This window comes from Erithacus rubecula (assembly GCF_903797595.1).
Source record: "Erithacus rubecula genome assembly, contig: scaffold_485_arrow_ctg1, whole genome shotgun sequence".
Classification (NCBI taxonomy): Eukaryota; Metazoa; Chordata; class Aves; order Passeriformes; family Muscicapidae; genus Erithacus; species Erithacus rubecula.
In genome coordinates, this window is record NW_027635854.1 from 50,902 (window position 1) to 68,866 (window position 17,965).

The window sequence follows — 17,965 nt, forward strand, 5'->3', positions numbered from 1 at the left end:
TCGGGGGTCTCTCTGAGAAAGTCACTTTTATAGTCCTTTCCCAAAGCGAGTGGCTTCTGGCCCAAAGGTGGGAAGATTTATGGACTATTGTATGTGGAGCTCGTTACCCTGAGGAAGGTGGAAACAGGACTTCAAGGCACACCAAACCATCTTTGTTGTTATGAACACACACAGGGCAGCCCTACTGACCAGTCCATTGTTCTTCCATGTGGGAGCTTTGTTGAGTCAGTGCCCCGTGACTAGTTGTCATGAGAGAAACCAGTCCTGGTAGGCATCACCTGCGGACAGCCACTTGGCGTTCCTCCATCCCTGGCCAGAGCAGGCTCAGGCGAGGGTCGTTGGGCAGAAACAGACGAGAGGCTCGGACGGACTCTCACACCATTCCAAGTCTTTGTTATCTAATCTGTGGAGTGATGTTGCTGCAGTATGCAGCACCCTGAGTTGAGTGGGAACAACTCCAGAGCATTGGGTGCCACTGCAGGGGGCACGGTTGAGAGACTTGCCTCCACGGCCATGGCCATCCAGCCATGGAGGGAGAGCAGCTGCTGGGAGCGCCCCCATTCTGCCAAACAGCAGTACTGCCCCAACATGTGGACTGTGTGGCCATGATTGTGCCAGAATTGGAAAATGCATTGTTTGAAGATATTTTCATGTTGTCTAAATCACCTGACCTGGAGCAGCTTGGTAGGCAGAACGCCCTTGGGTAGGGTCCGAGCCATGGCAGGGATGGGTGGCTGTCACCTGTACTGGCAGTGTCATTTTTCCAGGCAGGCTCCTCATATAGATGCAGGGGAAGGCACCAGCTGCTGAATCAGGCCCAGGGAGCAGCAGCAGCAGCACATTGAGGAGACCCTCATCTGCAAAGAGCCCCTCACCCCCTTTGCTCCCCCATGGCAGCACAAGGTGATTCCAGTGCAGGTGCAGGACTGCAGCAGACTGGAGACTCCTTCAGGCAGGGCTTGCTGCAATCTCGTTCCTGCAGCTGTGCTGGGAGGATGTTGGCTGCAGCAGGGGTGTCCATGCCCAGGAATGCTGCTCGGCTCAGGGAGGCAGAGTGTGCACAAAAGCTGCATTCAAAGCACTGATTGTGAGCCCCCTGAGCCACTGGCAAGTGCAGCAGCTCTTCCTCATTCTGTGCAAGTGAGAGCCCAGCCCTGGAGCCTGTCCCTGGGAACAGGGAAACTGTTGGGGACGAGGAAATAGATGTGAAGGTTTAAGGCCTCTTCCTTTGTTTAGATAATGCCAAATGCCACAAATACCAAGGAGCTAACAGACATCCTGTTCCAAGTATGTCAGGAAAGGTTTAGAGATAAGGTTTATAGATAAGAAAGCCATAATACATGGTAATAGTGCAATTCCTATAGGTTGCATGCAATTATTAGGAAATTAGTTTTTTGCAGTAGATTGGTTAATGGAAATTAGAGTATTCAACATAGAAGAATACTTATTGTATTGTAAATGGGAAATTGCTCTCTAATCCTCTCTCTTATTCTCTCTATGCTCTATTCTCTCCACTCTCTTATTCTCTCTTACACTCACTCCCTCATATACCCACGCCCTTACAATAAACTACACTTCATGACCAGAATATAGCAAGCTCCTGAGTCTGTCCTGATGACTGTCCACCCGACTTTAACCCCCACAGATAACACTCTGAGGATGGTTCTGAATTTTCAGGGACAGTCAAAATGAGAATCATTTTGAGGCTGGTGTTGCAGTGTTGGGTTTGGGTGTGTCTGCAGGAAAGAAAGCAGGAATAAACCCCTGCCACAATGAAGGAGAACCTTTGCATGGCCAATTTCCACCCAACAGACACACTGATCATATTGGCCCACTAAATACTGGGGGCAGTGAAAGAAGAGTGAAAAGCTTCTTTGAGGAGGTAGGAGAGATGAGACTTGAATAAATAATTTTGCTGATGCAGGAAAAGGGATCAGACCCACTGGTCCCTTGGCTCATGCTCAGTTCTGCCAAATCAAGCATGATCAGTTTTAACCACTCTGTTGAAGAGTATTTCAGAAGAACGTGCCCCATGCTATTTCCATTAAGAAAATTTTGAATTGTCAGGAAGCGCCAAGATCAGAAATATTTTGAGGCAAATCCTGTTTATGTTGTGTTTCAGTGTCTCTGCAATAAAGAAAGCAGGGAATAAACCCCTGAAGCAATGAAGCAGAGCAAAGGTGGAATGTTTGGATGGTCAGTTTGTTCCCTAGTGATATCAGCCAACTGAGTTCAGGGGTCATCTACTGGGGAGTGCAAAGCTTGTTTTACTCCCAACACCTGGTTGTGTCTCAGCACTTTATTTGTTGCGAAGAGAAATAAACAAAATCCCCAACCACCAAACTGCTACCCAGAAATGAGGGAGAGTTATAGAAATGAAGGTCTTGAAAAGTAGCTTTGGAAAGCATCAACTTCCTAGACAGTGTCAAACCCTCAGGTCTGGCAGGGCCCAGGGCTGGCTGCCCTTGGGAAGGGGATGGGGATGGAGCTGGGGTGGGGGTTCTGTGGCCATGGAAACGAGAGAACCAGGGGCGAGCGCGTCACAAAGGGGCAGCCCCGCGCTGGGGCTGGGAAGGTTGTGGGTGACACGGACACAGCGGCTGGAGACACAGCAGGAGACACGTCTGGCTCTGCTGTCTGTGCCCACTGCTGGCCATTGGAGTCACCCCACCTTGTTCTAGGGCTGGGGACCAGCTCCTGTCGCTGTCTATCCCAGACAGTTCCCAAATTCAACAGAGATATTTCGGTGAGACAGAAACACGGGTTCAAACATGGATTTTACTGGAAAAGGAAAGGCCACAGAAAGAAAAGGTGAGGATAGAAAGGAGCTGAAAGGCCTGACCAAAATGGAGAAAAATCCCATCACTCTTCAGGGAAAATTGGTCCATGGTGGTCAGTGCTGCCCTGTGTCAGAGTTGGTGTCTGACAGCTACAGGTGATCCTGCAAGGATGCCCATGGCATCACAACATTCTGTCATTAGTTTGCTCTGCTTTCTCCTTTTTGACAGCAGCCAAAACACTCATACTGTCAGCCAGGACAGGGACTGTGGCCACAGATGACCACAAATTGGACATGGTCAGGAGATGCAAGTCCTGTTTCTTTCTTAGCTATCAGTGTTGGGTCTCACTACAGATGAATTTCCTGTTCTTCCTCTGCTTGGTGATTGGGTCCAACACTGAGGATGATATTACGGTGCTATAAAAACACCAGCAAGGCCTGCCTGCTTGCTGAGAGCTCTTTGAGGTTTGCAGAAATAGCAGTCACAGCTGTGTGGGTCTTTACTGGATATTCACAAAAGGCCAACATCAAGAAGAAATCTTTCCTCCCCTCTTATCATTGGAGCTTTCCACCTTTCCCTTCAGACATGATAACTCAATAGTGTTCAGAAGAATTAAACACAGGCTAGATCCATGAAAAATATAAACAAAGAATTTTTCTCAAGAATTCAAAAGTCCCTCTAGAGCTTCAACCATTGGATACGTATATGGTATGACAAAGGAGGAAGGTCATCTAACTCACCTGTTCCTTTGTGAACATGGCTCAGCCTCACACAGAGGTAAGGTGGGAGCTGGGCCACTCTGTGGCAGGAGGAAGGGTCTTGTGCCAGCCTGGAGAGCCTGTGCCCATTGCCAGGGAACAGTTCTGCCCTGCAGGTGCCCCCTGCCATGAGCTGTGCTGCTCCCAGGGCCCTGTGGAGCTGTAGGGCTGCTCAGCTGTGGGGCAGGGAGAGGAGCAGGAGGCTGCATGTGCAGCTGAGCCATTGCTGGAAGCACAGGGCTCTGAGCTCCCTGCTGTCCCAGGGCAGCCCAGAGGCCAGGCTGCTGCCCTGGGAGCTCTGTGCAAGTGGGTCAGGGTGTGGCCCTGGCCTGCCCCAAGGGGCTGCTGGCAGGAACATGTTTCCCTGGGCAGCTATTTAGAGGTTTCCAGGAAATGTGTCCCATGCAACGTGGAGCTTTAGATGCTTTGGGTTCGCGTTATTTTATGTTACATTTTCTGTCTTCACTTTGCAGGCCTGACTGGCTACCCTCTTGCCAAGAAATTTTCCCTGGCAAATCCCTCTATGCTCCTTCCCTCCAAGCCCTTGCCTCCCATCCAGAAGAGCTCTCCTCCTACCAAGCCATACAAGATGTGCAGCAGAGAGCAGGAGAATGGGAAAAAGGGCAATGGCTGTGATGACGACATAAGAAATAACAGGGAGCTCAATTCTGAGGGAAAAGGACATAAGGTAAGGAGACCAAGCTAAGTCCTGTGCAGTAGATTTTCAGTTTATGCCCTATAGGCAGAGCTCAGAGATCTTTTCCTTTGGTGTGAGCCCATGGAAGCAACTGAGCCAAGGAAGAGCTTAGATGGACACTGCACTTCAGGCTGTCTTTGCAATGGGGCTGTAGTGCAGACTTTACATCCTCATTGTGTATTAAGAGCAGGAGGGGTCTTTGAATGGTTTCTGGGCTCTGATGTGGCTCATGCTCTGCCTTATTGCTGAGAACGCCCCAACAAACAGTCAGAGCAGCTGAAGTTGTCCCATCTGGCCAAGCAACCCTCCTGCATTCAGTAACCTATGGGTATCTGTGAACCATGTCTATGTCTTGGTGGTGTTTTAAGTCAACTCTGTCTGCTTGGGAAGGAAAGAGGTGTTTGCTGGAACAGGCAGTCCTGCCAAGTCAGTTCCAGATTGTCTCAGCTTCTGAGTTGTGCAGCCATGGCCTTCTGCACAGTTGTCTCTGATGCTGTTTCTAGACTTCATCAGCTTCTGGGCAGCTGTGTGCCCTGGCATGGCTTTGTCCAGAGGGAAGGGATGGGAGGTGGCCATGGGGAGAGCAGCCCAGAGCCCAGCCACACGATTGCCTTTGCAGCAGGGCCAGCACCTGCAGTTGTTTTGGGTTTGCCATGGGGTGCAGGAGGAGGCAGGTGAACAACAGCTTTGGTAAAGAGAATGTCCAATCAAAGGCTCATGTACTTGATGTCAGCCTTGAAGAGAAAGGGCCCAATGTGTCCCTGACAGGATCTGATCCTTTCACTGGAGTTTGAACAAGTCCTGATTTGGCTGTTTAGCTGTGCCAGAAATGATGGGATACTAAGCAAGGGTGTGCATCTGCTCCCACTGCCTCCACTCCCCTTCCTGGCCATGGCATGGGGGCCCTGGAGAAACCTGGGCTGGCAGAGACCTTCCAGAGAGCAGCAGGGCAGGGAGCTCTGCTCAACTTCCTGGATACCAGGGAGCTTGAGATGATGGAGGTGTGGGAGCTGGAGAGCAGCGAGCATCCTGAGAGCTCAGCAGCTTCTGGGCTGAAAGGCTGCTGGGGAACTGAAAGAGGGAAGGGCAGCAGCAGAAGGAATGAGGGGCTTGAGAAAAGCAGGTTTTGACATCCTGCAGAAAGGCTTTGTGGGGATGTGGCTGGAGATCAGCAGTGGCTGTGAGGTGCCTAAGGGGCAGGGATGGAACAGTGATCTAAACCCATTCCCATACCATCCAAAAGGCCAGTGGAGGCAGTGGCATCCCTAAACATACTGATGCCAAACATGTGGATTCCAGCTGGGAATGTAGCCATCCTTCCAGAACTGTTAGCTTGAGGGGAGAGGTGCCAAATCTGGGACATGGGCTCTCCCTCACCACTTCCCTCTCCATTCCCCATCCTGGGCCAAGCTGCTCCATCAGTTTGTCTGTTCCTGCTAGGTGCCATTTCAAAATATGGCTAAATATCTTGAGCCTTGAATGGGGGCAAGGCTGGAAGCTTCATCTGAGTACTTTGTACCACTCTTTCCAGGCATCCTTGCTGTATTCCAGTGGTGGGGATGTGAAGAAGGGGTCATTGGGACCACCTTTGATCCCCCCTATCCACAAGGCAGTCCGTCCCCATGTTGGCAGTGCTGCAGGGTCTCTGCACAGCTCTCTGCAGCTGGATCTCCAAGAGTCCCAGGAGATGAGGTAAGCCAAGGTGTCTGCTGCTCCACTGTGCTGTTCAGCTCTCTTCCTGTCTCGTGAGGTTCTTATGCACAGTCAGCTGTCCCATGTATGTAGGCAAACCTCTGTGTATTCACCATTTTGCCCATCTCTGATGATCTAGCTCCATGTCAAACCCCACACCATCTGTCCCAAGAGCAGAGGTGGTGGTGGGGCAGAGGAGGCAGGGCTTAGAAGCATCTCAAGATGGGTTCTCTGCTGGGCATGGCTATCGATTCCCTCTGTAAGGTTTGTGGTGTCATTTTGGAACTGTATTGCATGGATCTGGATCCTGAAGATCACCGAATACTGTGATCCTTGACTGTCATCTTCAGCATCCAGTAGAATATGTTTGGACAAATATTGGCTACTGGAGAAGTGTCTGAAAATTCCAGTGCTGCTTGTTTTAATGGGTGTCATTGTTTATGTGCAGCACTTTATTTATTAAGTATAAACAACCTGCTAAACCAAATCCAAAACTCAGTGGGAGTTGCAGAACAACACTAGCCATGAAAAGTATCTTTGGAAAGCAATTGCTTCCTGAGTGTAATTGTAAAATTCCCGAGACCACTGTGATTTGCCAACTGTTTGGAATGAAAGGGATCCCAAAGTAAACTTCAGGAGTAACTTATCTGAGCTTTGGCCTCGCCCTCACTGTGAAATGAGATCCCAGATAAGTTTTGGGGTATAATCCCATCAATGTTTCATATTTAGGTCTGGGCTAAAAAGCAAAGAGGGCTAGGTGCTAGAGTACCTCATGGAAAGATATGAGCTTGGATATGTGTGAGCAAATATAGCTGTCAAGTTTATCCGAGTGATAACAATACAGAAAGAGTCTCAGAAGTATTCCAATTGAGAAGCTTAGGTGGGGCTTTTCAAGTGCAATCTGAATATCCTTGTGTAGTGGGTCTAGTGCTGGCTAAATGCTGGCACACCCACTGGAATATATTTACTCACGTTTCTTTTGTGAGATAAGCAATTAGGAGAAGGAGGGTAAAACAGGCACAAAATTTAAAGTATGCAAAGAAAAACTTTTTAAACATAAAACAGGTAAGAAAAATCAGAATAAACCTCCAGAACACTTCTGCCTCCTACCTTCTTTTGTTTCCTACTGACAATGTACAGAGACAAATCAGTCAGTTTACCAGCTCTAAAATAGTATTTCTCCAGTTCACTCGGGGAGAGGAGTTTCTCTTGCCATGTATGGATACTTCTCCACAAGAAACTCTTCTCCAGTGGCTTTAATGTCACAGCGAATCAGGTACCTGGGAAAGGAAAATGTTCTCGCAGTGTGAAAAGTCGCTCTCATACCTCGCAGCTATCCCACAGCTGCTTTCATGGGCCATGCCAACTTACTGGGGTGCTATTTTAATGATGAGCTCTTCTAGTATAAAACAAAAGTTCTCTTGATCCATCTCTGGGAACAGAGGCTTTTTTACTGCTATCACTGGGGCAAGGTTTCTCATCTCTATTTAAATTTCTCTTTGAATCAAAATTGCTTCAACATCTGGTCACTTCAGCACTGCTTCCTGTGTTCATGGCTGTGGTTAGAATGCTGCATCCCCCCAATGTATTTTCATGAGTTACAGGGGAAAAAAGGGTTTGATATATCAATTATATCTTCTCTACAGCCTTACAAGAGGATTTCAGCCTTAGACTGAGGCATCTCCTCAAATCCCCCCCTCTAGAATTTTACTCGCTCTTCACTAACTTCAGTGTCCATGTTGTTGTCTCTAAGTATCCTCACCTTTCCTTTATCTGCTTCGGGTGTTCCCAAACAAAGGGTGTTCCCAGGTTTGTTTGTTCTCAAGCTTTATCAGCTGAAGCAGTTCTATAGAGCCCTGCAGCGCTGAAAGGTTGATGCCATCCGGCTGTGCCTGGCAGAGATCGCTGCCGTGCCTCTCGCTGCTGCTCACCCGGCTCCCTCGGCACTGCGCAAAGCTGCGCTGGCTGCCGGCCCCGTCCTGCGCCTTCCCTTCACGCGGGTCACCGAAAAACAAGAAAAGCCGCTGCTGCCGCTTTGTCCTTCTCTTCTCTGCATGGCTGCTGAAAGAACTAAACGAGCCAAGTTCATTTCGAGCCCTGCCGAGGCAGCCACGGCTGTGCAGTCCCGGCCATAGGGATGGCGGCGGCCGCTGCCGGCCCAGGCCGCTCGGGGCCGTGCCCAGCATGGGCCGCGGAGCCACTCCCAGCGCTGGACCCGGAGTGAGCAAAGTTCATTTGTGAGCCCTGCTGAGACAGCCCCGGCCACGCCGGCTCTGGCTGAGCAGCCCTGGCAGCTCCGGCCGCCCGCAGGGCCCGGGCGGTGCCGGTGGCCCAGGAGGTGCCGGTGGCCGGGCGGTGCCGGTGGCCAGGGCGGTGCCGGTGGCCAGGGCGGTGCCGGTGGCCCAGGAGGTGCCGGTGGCCTGGGTGGTGCCGGTGGCCAGGGCGGTGGCCTGGCACCACGGTGACAGAAATCTCAGCCGAGCCGTGCTCTGACATGGCCATGCAGCCGTGTGGGGACTGGCCAGTTTCCTCCTCAGAGGCCAGAAGTCAAGAAGAATCCCAGGCTTTCCTTCCTTTTTAAATGTGCTTTTCCACAGGGGTGTGATCAGCTGCTTCAAGTAGTCTAACTGGATATCAATCCACAAACTTCGCCAGCTCGATGACCAGTCCAAACCAGTCTGTTCATTGCCCCTGGCAGGTCCTAACAAGCAATCACCCCCCACCCCCGACTGAAAACCAGATTTTTATTGAAACACTATGCCTTGCATAACAGGTAGAAAAAGCCTTTTTCTACTTCAAAGAACAAGGAGGTGGAATATCCTTCCCAGAACACAGCAGTGCTCTGACCACATCCAGCATGAGATCAGCACCAGTGTAAGGCACAAGCAGGCAAAGTCAAGCTTTGGCAGCAGTGCCAAAGCAGCTGCTCTCCATACAGACTCGTGTCTCAGCTTAGCAGCTGTTGCTGCTACAGTGAGGCTGTAGGAGTCACTTGGCTCCAAAAAGAGAGACAGCAGGATTGGGGAGTTATGGTGCAAGTTGAAGAATGACTGCTGTGTTTCAGCTGCAGCTTGGTCAGCTGTGTCTGACTGCAGCAACTGAAAGCTTAAGGACAATTAATCAGCTTTGAATCTTGTTGGGTTGATGTGTTGCATATCCTGCTTCATCAGAATGACCAAGCTAGGAAGGTTTGTCTCCTTTCATGCTACACCTCTTCCCTCCCTTCACTTTCTCCCTCCTCATATGTTCTTTTGTCCTCCATTTTCTCAAGGCCAAGATCCAGCAGCAGAAGCAGAGAGAGCTCTGAACATGCAGGTAGGTACAGGGCACGTCTGTCCTAAAATGACCATTGGAATCTTGACTCAGAGGTGACTTTTGGAAAGCTTGGTTAAATATCATTCTTTCAAAAGTTTCTGTAAATTTGTTTTGATGCTTTGATGGGCTCAGTGGACACCTCCCAGAGCCCAGTCACTGGGAATGTGCTCCAGTGACTCAGTGAAAATTCCTCCAGTGTGAAGTGTTGAGTGGCAGGAGCTGGAGTGGGACCTTGAGTCTCTGGAAATGCAGGGCAGGAAAAGGAAACATTCCTCTCCATCCTGCACACGCTTTTTATCTCCATGCAGCCTTTCTAGTGTAACAACTAATAGAGAAAAAAAAGGCATTTAGCATGAAATGAGAAATGTTCTCACTTCTTCCTCCTGGCCTTGTAAAAGAAAATCTTTCCTTGGGACATGGTCTAAGCTGGACCCTTTGACATCAGAAGGAAGATTATGGGTACTGATTCATTTTGCACTTGGGGAAAGAGGGAAACCTCCTGTGACAGAAAGTCCTTTTTGAATTTTCCAGTTAAGGAGAAGGAGACTTCCAAATGGATGCAGCCTATGCAGGCTCTGAGTTTGTCATGCTCTGACAGCACAAGCCCAAAACCACCTATGGCAGGTTCACGATGACAAATCTCTTGCCTGACTCTCTCTGTCTGGGTCAGTGTTGCAGGCTGAGGCTGGGGGAGGAGATGCCTTCTACCTTGTCCCCTGTCCCTGCCTTGCCTGATCCCTGACAAGTAGAATTGTGCCAGACAAAATGGTGCATCTGTGTCAGCCAATGCTTTCAAGTTGAAAGCCTCAGTGAAAGTCTGTTGTTGTTCCTTTGCCATCTCTGGTCATGAACTGATAGGAGTGATGAGACTTGAAGAAATAATTTTGCTGATGCAGAAGAAGATCCACCAATCCTTTTGCTCAGGGTTATTTCTGCCAAATCCTGGGTACAGCCCCTTTGGAATGACTCCTTATTGCTGATATGCAGGTAGATGGCTTAGTGTAGCTGGGGAGAAGTATTGCTCAGTAAGTAAGGTGACATTTTTGCTGGACTCATTCTCAACTAGAAATGTCAGTTCTCACTAGACTTTGCCTGTCTCTCTTTTATTACTGAACGGAACATTCTACAGGAGAAAAGTATCCAGTTCTAAGACCCTTTATCCCCTCTTACTGCTTGGCTGCTCTATGATTTTATGCTGTGTGAAGCCATGTAAAGAATGATTAGTTTTCTTATTTCTAATGTCTCTGTTGAAGAGGATTTTAGAATGACCTACCCTCTGCTATTTCAATTAATCAACATTTCATTTGTATTAGGCATAATCAGAAATGTCTTGAGGCAGGTCATGTTTTTGTTAGTTTTAGGTGCTTCTGCAGGAAGGAAGACAGGGTATAAACCCTTCAAGGAGTAAAGCAGAGCAAAAGTGAAACTTGTGGATGACCACTTTATTCCCTTCAGTTACAGGCTTGCAGATTACTGGGGTTATCTAATGGGGAAAGCAAAGCTTTTTTGTGTATATAACACGTGATGCCTTTGTTTGTGTACGAGCACTTCCTTTGTTGTAAAGAGAAATAAACAAAATCCCAAAAATGAAAAACCCAAGTTAGAACCGAGTGGGAGTTACAGAAATAATGGCCTTGAAAATGACTTTTGAAAACAATTACTTGCTAGACTGTGTCAAATTCTAGAGACCACTGTGAGTTTCCAGTTCCTTGGAAGGAAAGGGATCCTGTAGTAGTGGAGAGGCAATGGGCAGCACATCAAGTTGTAGAACCCTTCTCTCCTGGCTTGCCATCTCCACATTGTTCAGAGAAATTCAGCTGATGCTTGTTTCGTGAAAAATAAAAAACAGCCAATCTTTTCAGTAACTGAAATAAGCTTTGAATTCCCCATCCATTAGATGGGTTGATAGTACAGGCATGAGTTAAATTAACTCACTTCTTCTCTTGTACCTGATCTACAGCACAGACCCAGAGGACGAAGGGAAAGAGCCCTTGGTGTGCAATAGGACCTGGGATGCCTCTGTTCCCACGGAAACTGGCTGAATTGTTCAGCATGGAGACCTATGTGCGGAACGCCGGCGCTGGGAATGGAGGCCTGGGCTCCCGGCCGGCTCAGGGGGCCTTGGCCCGGGAGCCCCGGCAGGGGCAGCTGAGCAGCGCTGCCCCCAGGGTCCCTGCCAGGGAGGAGGACAAGGGCCAGCAGGGCTCAGCCTCACACAGAGGTAAGGTGGGAACTGGGCCACTCTGTGGCAGGAGGAAGGGTCTTGTTCCAGCCTGGAGAGCCTGTGCACATTGCCAGGGAACAGTTCTGCCCTGCAGGTGCCCCCTGCCATGAGCTGTGCTGCTCCCAGGGCCCCGTGGAGGTGTAGGGCTGCTCAGCTGTGGGGCAGGGAGAGGAGCAGGAGGCTGCATGTGCAGCTGAGCCATTGCTGGAAGCACAGGGCTCTGAGCTCCCTGCTGTCCCAGGGCAGCCCAGAGGCCAGGCTGCTGCCCTGGGAGCTCTGTGCAAGTGGGTCAGGGTGTGGCCCTGGCCTGCCCCAAGGGGCTGCTGGCAGGAACATGTTTCCCTGGGCAGCTATTTAGAGGTTTCCAGGAAATGTGTCCCACGGCATGGGGACCTTCAGATTCTTTAGGTTTGCATTGCGGCCTTTGTTAAATTTTGGGTGTCCATTTTGCAGATCTGACTGACTGCAGTGTTCCCAAGGAGGTTGCCCTGTAGTCAGTAGTTTCCTTGCCAACTTCCCAGATGCTCTTATTTTCCAAGGTTTTGTCTTCCGTCCAGAATTGCCCTCCTTCCTCAAAGCTTCTATCTAACTCTCCTTTCTTACTAACCTGAGCATTCTGCAAAGGCAAAAAATACTGAATTACAACATTGGTTTATTCTACTTTGCTGCCACTTTTTAACAGCTATGTTGGAGAGTATTTCAGAATGTATTACATTGTTCCACTGGCATTAAGAAAATCAGCCTTTAGTCGTGCTAGCCCAAAAGTGGCCCAAGCTCATACAGTTTAGAATTAAAATCCTTGGGGAAAATGAATTATCTAGTGTCAAGAAGACAATTTATGTTTGGGTAACACTTCTGAAATCATAAGCTTTTCTTCTGATGTCCTCAAAAATATTCCAAGGAAGAGAATAAAATGTTGATCTAAATGCATACAGGTATTAGAAGCCAGGACTTTGTTTAGGAACCAGAAAGAAGATGTTTACTAAAATCAGCATAAGGGCAGATAAGAATCTCAGTCAAGGGCAATCTCCATCTCTGCCCTTCTCTGTCAAACACAGAGGGTCTCCAGCATTGGGGGCTGAGACCTTCATCATGCAGCAGGTTTCAGTCTCCTGGCCAACACAGTAATGCCGTATCTGCTACCAATAGCCCATCCATTGGGAGAGGGTCTAGGCGTATGTACCTTGCTGCTCTCATGCACCATCTCTGTGTCTTATGAGACCTCTGCAGTCTGGAACCTGTCTTGCCTGTTGCCCAGCATGATGTTTTTTGGGGGGCGAAGTCTGCCAGAGATTTACAGGAATCTTTGCTTCCAGTACCAGGCCTCCCACTGAGCCAGGCCAAGGAGACGGATCATCCCAGCAGTCTTACGAGTGACAAAGACCTGAGGGACGGCTTTGGAAAGGTAAAGGATAAGGACAGGGATGAGCAGACTTCCTTTCCAGTGACTGTTTAGTGCTTGGCCCAAAATATCCCTGAAAATCCTAATCTTCCACTCTTGGGGCATGGGGACTCTCTTGGGAATGTATTTGACAGCTACAGAGCAATTGCTTGGCTATTTCCAGTGATGCCAAAGTCACTGGTTTGCAGATGGTGCTAAGGTCATGCCTGAAGCATTCTTTATGTTATGGGACTGAAGTATTCCACCTCACTGTGTGTAACTACCAAGGTGAGGATGGGAGACATTCTCCTGAAACTATTGGAATGTATGTGGAGGTAGATTAAAGTCTGTGGCACTCTATGGACTCTGTGCTCCTGATGAGGTGTAGTGCCTGGTTTGTGTGTGTCTGCTTACAGTCTGTGATGTATTTCCATTGCAACTAGATCCGTGCTGCATTGTGCAAGTTGGCTGAAAAGAACTTAGAGCCAAAGGATGTGGAGGTTTTTGAGAAAGAGATGAAGAAAAGGAGAGAAGAGAAAACAGCCTTGCAGCTGCCTCCACAGACAGTTGAGCCCGGGGATGCACCTGAAGCAAGTAAGTGCTGCTTACACTTGTGGTCCTTTTTGACCACTTGCTTGCCCTTTGCACAGTGTTGCAATCAGACTGGGGGGCTGTTCTGCTTGCATCTGAGCGGAAGCTTGCATAGGATTGATTTCCATTCCCCAAAGAGAAATCTAGAGAGATGAAGTGTCTTGCCCAAGGCCTCACTGAGTCAGTAACAGAATATCAGCTTCCCACCTTCATCTCTAAAGTCTTTCAGAGTAGAAAATTTCCTCTTGCAAAGTCGACTGGGGCTTCAGACTCTTTCCTGGAGAGCAGCTTCCAGGGAAGGTGAGTCCAGAAGAATACTTTTCAACCAAGGTGCAACCTGGAATAAACCAAATTCAACTCCTTCTAATGGAAACACCAGAGAACCTTCTCCCCCCAGCCCCTGCTGAGCAGCTGGCGCTGCAGAGCTGTGCTGGAGCCCCGGGATAGTGCTGCTGTTGTAGCCCAGGAGCCAGCAGCGTTCCCGTTCCCGAGTGAATCCCGGCTGGGGGCTCTGGCTGCAGCACTGTGTGCGCTGCCCCGAGGGCAGCAGCAGGGACCTTCGGGGCAGCAACCAGCCCCAGGGCATCACGCAGGGTTAGCTGCACTTTCTTTTGGGAACTTCCCCAGCCAGCCTCTGAAACAGGCAAACAAAAGCAAAGCAACACTGGGTTTTCCTTGTTTCTTAGGGGAAGCATCACTGCAGTTTGGTTTTAAACTAGAAAAGGGTAGATTTAGATTAGATATTAGGGAGAATTTTTTATTATGAAGGTGATGAAATGCTGGAAAGGTGTGCCCACAGAAGCTGTTGTTGATCCATCCTTGAAGGCATTCAAGGCCAGTTTTCTAGGGGTTCTAGGAACCTGATATAGATGAAAATGTCCTGCTCCCAGGGTTTGGACTAGATGGTGGTTAAAGGGGCCTTCCAATCCAAACTCTTCTCAGATTCTTTGATTCTGTGGTCCTTGTCCCATGTTAGTGTGCCAGCATTCTACTTTGGGATAACAAAGTCATGATACCCAGCTCCAGCAAGTTTTCTGGCCCATTGCATCATCACCCTGTCCTGCACCCTCCACTTACAAGCTCCTCTTTGATCCCTGCAGGTTTTAGCCTACCACCTGTCAATGGCACAGCTTCCAATGTTCAGAGAAAACACCCTGGTAATGCCTTGAAGAAGAAGAAGGTCTTGAGGAAGCAGGACAAGGTGCCCTTACCACCCAGTGTGCCTATGATCCATGAGGAAGGCACTGTCCCATGCAACTCCTCAGGTAAGCCTGCTCCATGGCAGCTTTTGCCCACACGGGTTGTTCTATCACAAGGAGCACAAACTGCCTCCTGCCTCAGCCAGCACAGGTGGGCTCTTTGGTCCATAGCCTGTCCTTAGAATGAACAGAAATCTACTTTTGAGTTCCTCCAGCTTGGTAGTACTGCAGCAGTTGGTTCTTAGAGATCCACTGGAAAGTTGAGCTGGATAAAGCAGTGGTAAAGGCCTAAGCTCTGGCTTTTGCCCATCCTGATAGTCCAAAGTACAGTGCTGGTGCCAGGAGGCAGCTGTAATTGCAGGGATGAGCTGTGGAGCAGTGTGCCAGGCTGTGCTCACTGTGCACCTACGAGTACCACCACAATCAGTTCTCCACTCACCATCTGGGCCCTCTGCCTGTGCTGCTGTCCGGCTCTGCAGCCAGCTTTTCTGCTGTCCCAGCAAAGCTTTTCTCTGCATGGCAGTCAGTGGCTTGGTGCCATTGTGCTGCTGCTCCCACAAGTGCCCAATGGCTCCTGGCTGCTGCCATCCCACGGCCTGCAATGCCAAGAGGGAACAAGCAGTGCCTCCTGTGTCAGCACACCCAAATACAGCGGCCGTGTGGAGCAGATGAGAGCCAGGAGGGGCTGCCTGGTGCTCTCAGGCTGTTTGTTGCCTGCAGGAAATGCACAGGAGACAGTCCCTAATGGCTCTTGTCTCTCCTTTGTGGGTAGCCTGCCTGTGCTGTGATCCCAAGTACGGTGAGATAAGAAGGGAGCTGGGAATGATACTTGGAGTGCTCTTTTCTAGTGATGCTACTCCCATGTTCAGAATTGACCAGAACTAGCCTGACTGTGGCTCTCTATTCATATGGAATCTAGATGTGGATGTCTACATACTTCTGCAGTGACATCGCTGTGTCAGTGACAGGGTTACATCAGTGACAGCCAGATTAGTTCCCATCTGAATATTTTGATGTTACAGTTCCCCCATAATTTGTGAGAACATGCAAGGTATCACAAAAACCCTACCAAGTCTAGAGCACTTCATTTAGATTCTGTGCCATATTTATACTCCATCATTTTAGACAGCTCACATGCATTCATCTCCACATTAGAAAATAAGCTTTTGAGTGTGCAACAGGAAATTTTGACAGTGCTTTTGATGACAAATGGGTTTCATTTCAAATGCATTTATCATCTGTTTTTTCTCATACCTTGTAAATTTTTTACCTTTCCAAATAATTCAATTAGGGTAAACCCAGGAGAAATGATTATCAAGAGAGTGCGTCTGCCAACAATTTACATCTGTATTTGAGTATTTTTATCTTCAGTTTGCATTTGGAAGGCTTTTTTATCAACGTTTTAGACTGGAAATAGCATTTTTCCACAAAAGAAAGCTTAGGCACACAAATTCATTTGACAGCAAGTAAATTTCACCTCAGCATCTTTGAAATACAGCCAGTGTGTACCTTGGAAAAAGTAAAGATTCCTGATGCTAGGAAAGAACAAAATCCATGAACAACTCCTTTCTCAAGAGTAGGCTAAAATGTGTGTGCACTCAGCTGCCTGCTGTCTAGAACACTTGAAGTCAGTGGGAGCAGAGGCGCTGTCAGGGGTGAAGGGTCAGCTCTGGCTGTTCCCTGGGAGCTGCTCCATGGGGATTCAGCTGGGCCCAGCAGGGTTGGGTTGTTCCGGCTTGGCTTGGTGCAGTCACGAGGCAGCTGCAGGTCTTTGCTCAGGGATTGCAGAGTGCCTCAGTCCTCAGGGCTGGGGGAATCAGGGTGCTGGGACAAGAGAGGTCCCTGGGGTTCCCTCCTGGGGCGGCCATTGCCGCTGCTCGGCCCTGTCTGGCAGGAGCGGGAGCTCTGCGGCCTCAGGAACCTGCCGCTGGCTGTGCTGCCTGTGGCACCTGGCAGCTGGCAATGGCTGTGTGGGCAGTGGCCAGGTTTAGCCCGGAGCTGTGCCCAGCTGTGAGGCTGGCAGAAAGCAAGGAGCCCAAGGAGGCAGAGAGCAGGGAGGTGTCTGAGCCAGAGCCATTTGCAGCCCGTGGAGCCCTGGCTGGAGCTGGGGCTGCAGCCGCTCCATGGCGGGGCCTTGCCCGGGGCTGCAGCGCTCAGGGCTGACCCTCTCCTCACAGTGACCTCGCAGAGGGCCCCTGGTGCCCAGCGCCGAGAGGAGCTGCTCCGTGGGCATGGGCACAAGGATACAGCCTCTCCTGACCCGCAGCAGTCCTTGCTCCAGGCACTCTCCCAGCTCCGCAGCGACGACTGGTAAGAAAGGCCCCGCTCACTCTGTCTCCCCCTCAGCGCTAAGGACGGTTAGAAGGGAATCTTGCTGGTGCCTCTGAGGCCCAACAGCCCAGAGGGCCACAGGGCACTGGGGAAACCACTCCAGAGGCACTGAGAGGATCAAGATTTGAGAGCAGCCTTTTCTTGGCCTTGGTCTGCAGCTGTGCTCCAGCTGCAGCAGGTCTGTGCTGTTTCCTTGCTTTGCCTGCTGCTCCATGGAGCTGCAAAGGGAATGTTGAGGGAAGAGAGGATGCCGTGGGATGAGATGATTTGCTGGCTGAAGGCAGAAGCAGGAGGGCAGCAGATCTGAGTGTAGAGATTTGGGTGCCTTGGGGCACTGGCCCAGTGGGACTGAGTAAGATTTCTCTCTTGTCCCTCTGCTGACAGCAATGGCAGGTGGCAGGGTCTCCCTGTGACCTCCTGCATGTGAGTCCCAGAAGCAGCTCCAGGGAGTTCTTCTTTCTGAGAAATGGTCTGAGTTGTGCTTTCAAGACCCTTAGCCTGTCATTACTCCTGAAGGGATCATGTCTGAAGAGAAGGAAAAAGAATAAATCCTCTACGAATCTTGCACTTTTGGAATTCAGCCTTTTCCTTCTCACTGCTTCATATGGGCCTGAGATGTTTGGTCAATACTCACCATGTGTTCCACAATTAAACACAGACAGAAGGAAGCACAGAGGTGATAAGCCTACAAATGTTAGGTGATACTGGTTGTCATTTTGATGACACTCAGTGGTGCCTGTGGGATCAGTTTCCAGCCCTGTGTTGCAGCCCTGATACCTCACACACCTTCCTGTAGCTCAGGGTCTGCACAGAGCAAATGCTGAGAGACAAGAGTTGTTTGCACCTTTTCAATAACATGTTGGTGTTGTGGGGATTGTTTTAGGTAGGGGATTTTGGAAAAAGGTAGAGTTTCAACTGTTCTTGCTCAGGTGTGGAATCTTCTGGGTCATCCAGCTGCTTTTTTGGGGAATGCAGAGGTGGAGTGGAATGGGTGGCA

General features: G+C 49.6%; 1 protein-coding gene across 1 annotated transcript; it reads left to right on the top strand.

The window, feature by feature from the left end:
• Positions 1-2,688: 2,688 nt before the first annotated feature.
• On the top strand, positions 2,689-16,951 carry LOC306816277 (uncharacterized protein; the record flags this gene model as incomplete). The annotated part of the gene is made up of 9 exons (XM_079332740.1): positions 2,689-2,811; positions 4,012-4,226; positions 5,767-5,927; positions 9,199-9,242; positions 11,203-11,463; positions 12,783-12,871; positions 13,291-13,441; positions 14,539-14,703; positions 16,815-16,951. Exons 1-9 carry the CDS (start codon positions 2,772-2,774, stop codon positions 16,949-16,951), a joined length of 1,263 nt encoding a protein of 420 aa, XP_079188866.1. The 5' UTR covers positions 2,689-2,771.
• Positions 16,952-17,965: the final 1,014 nt, after the last annotated feature.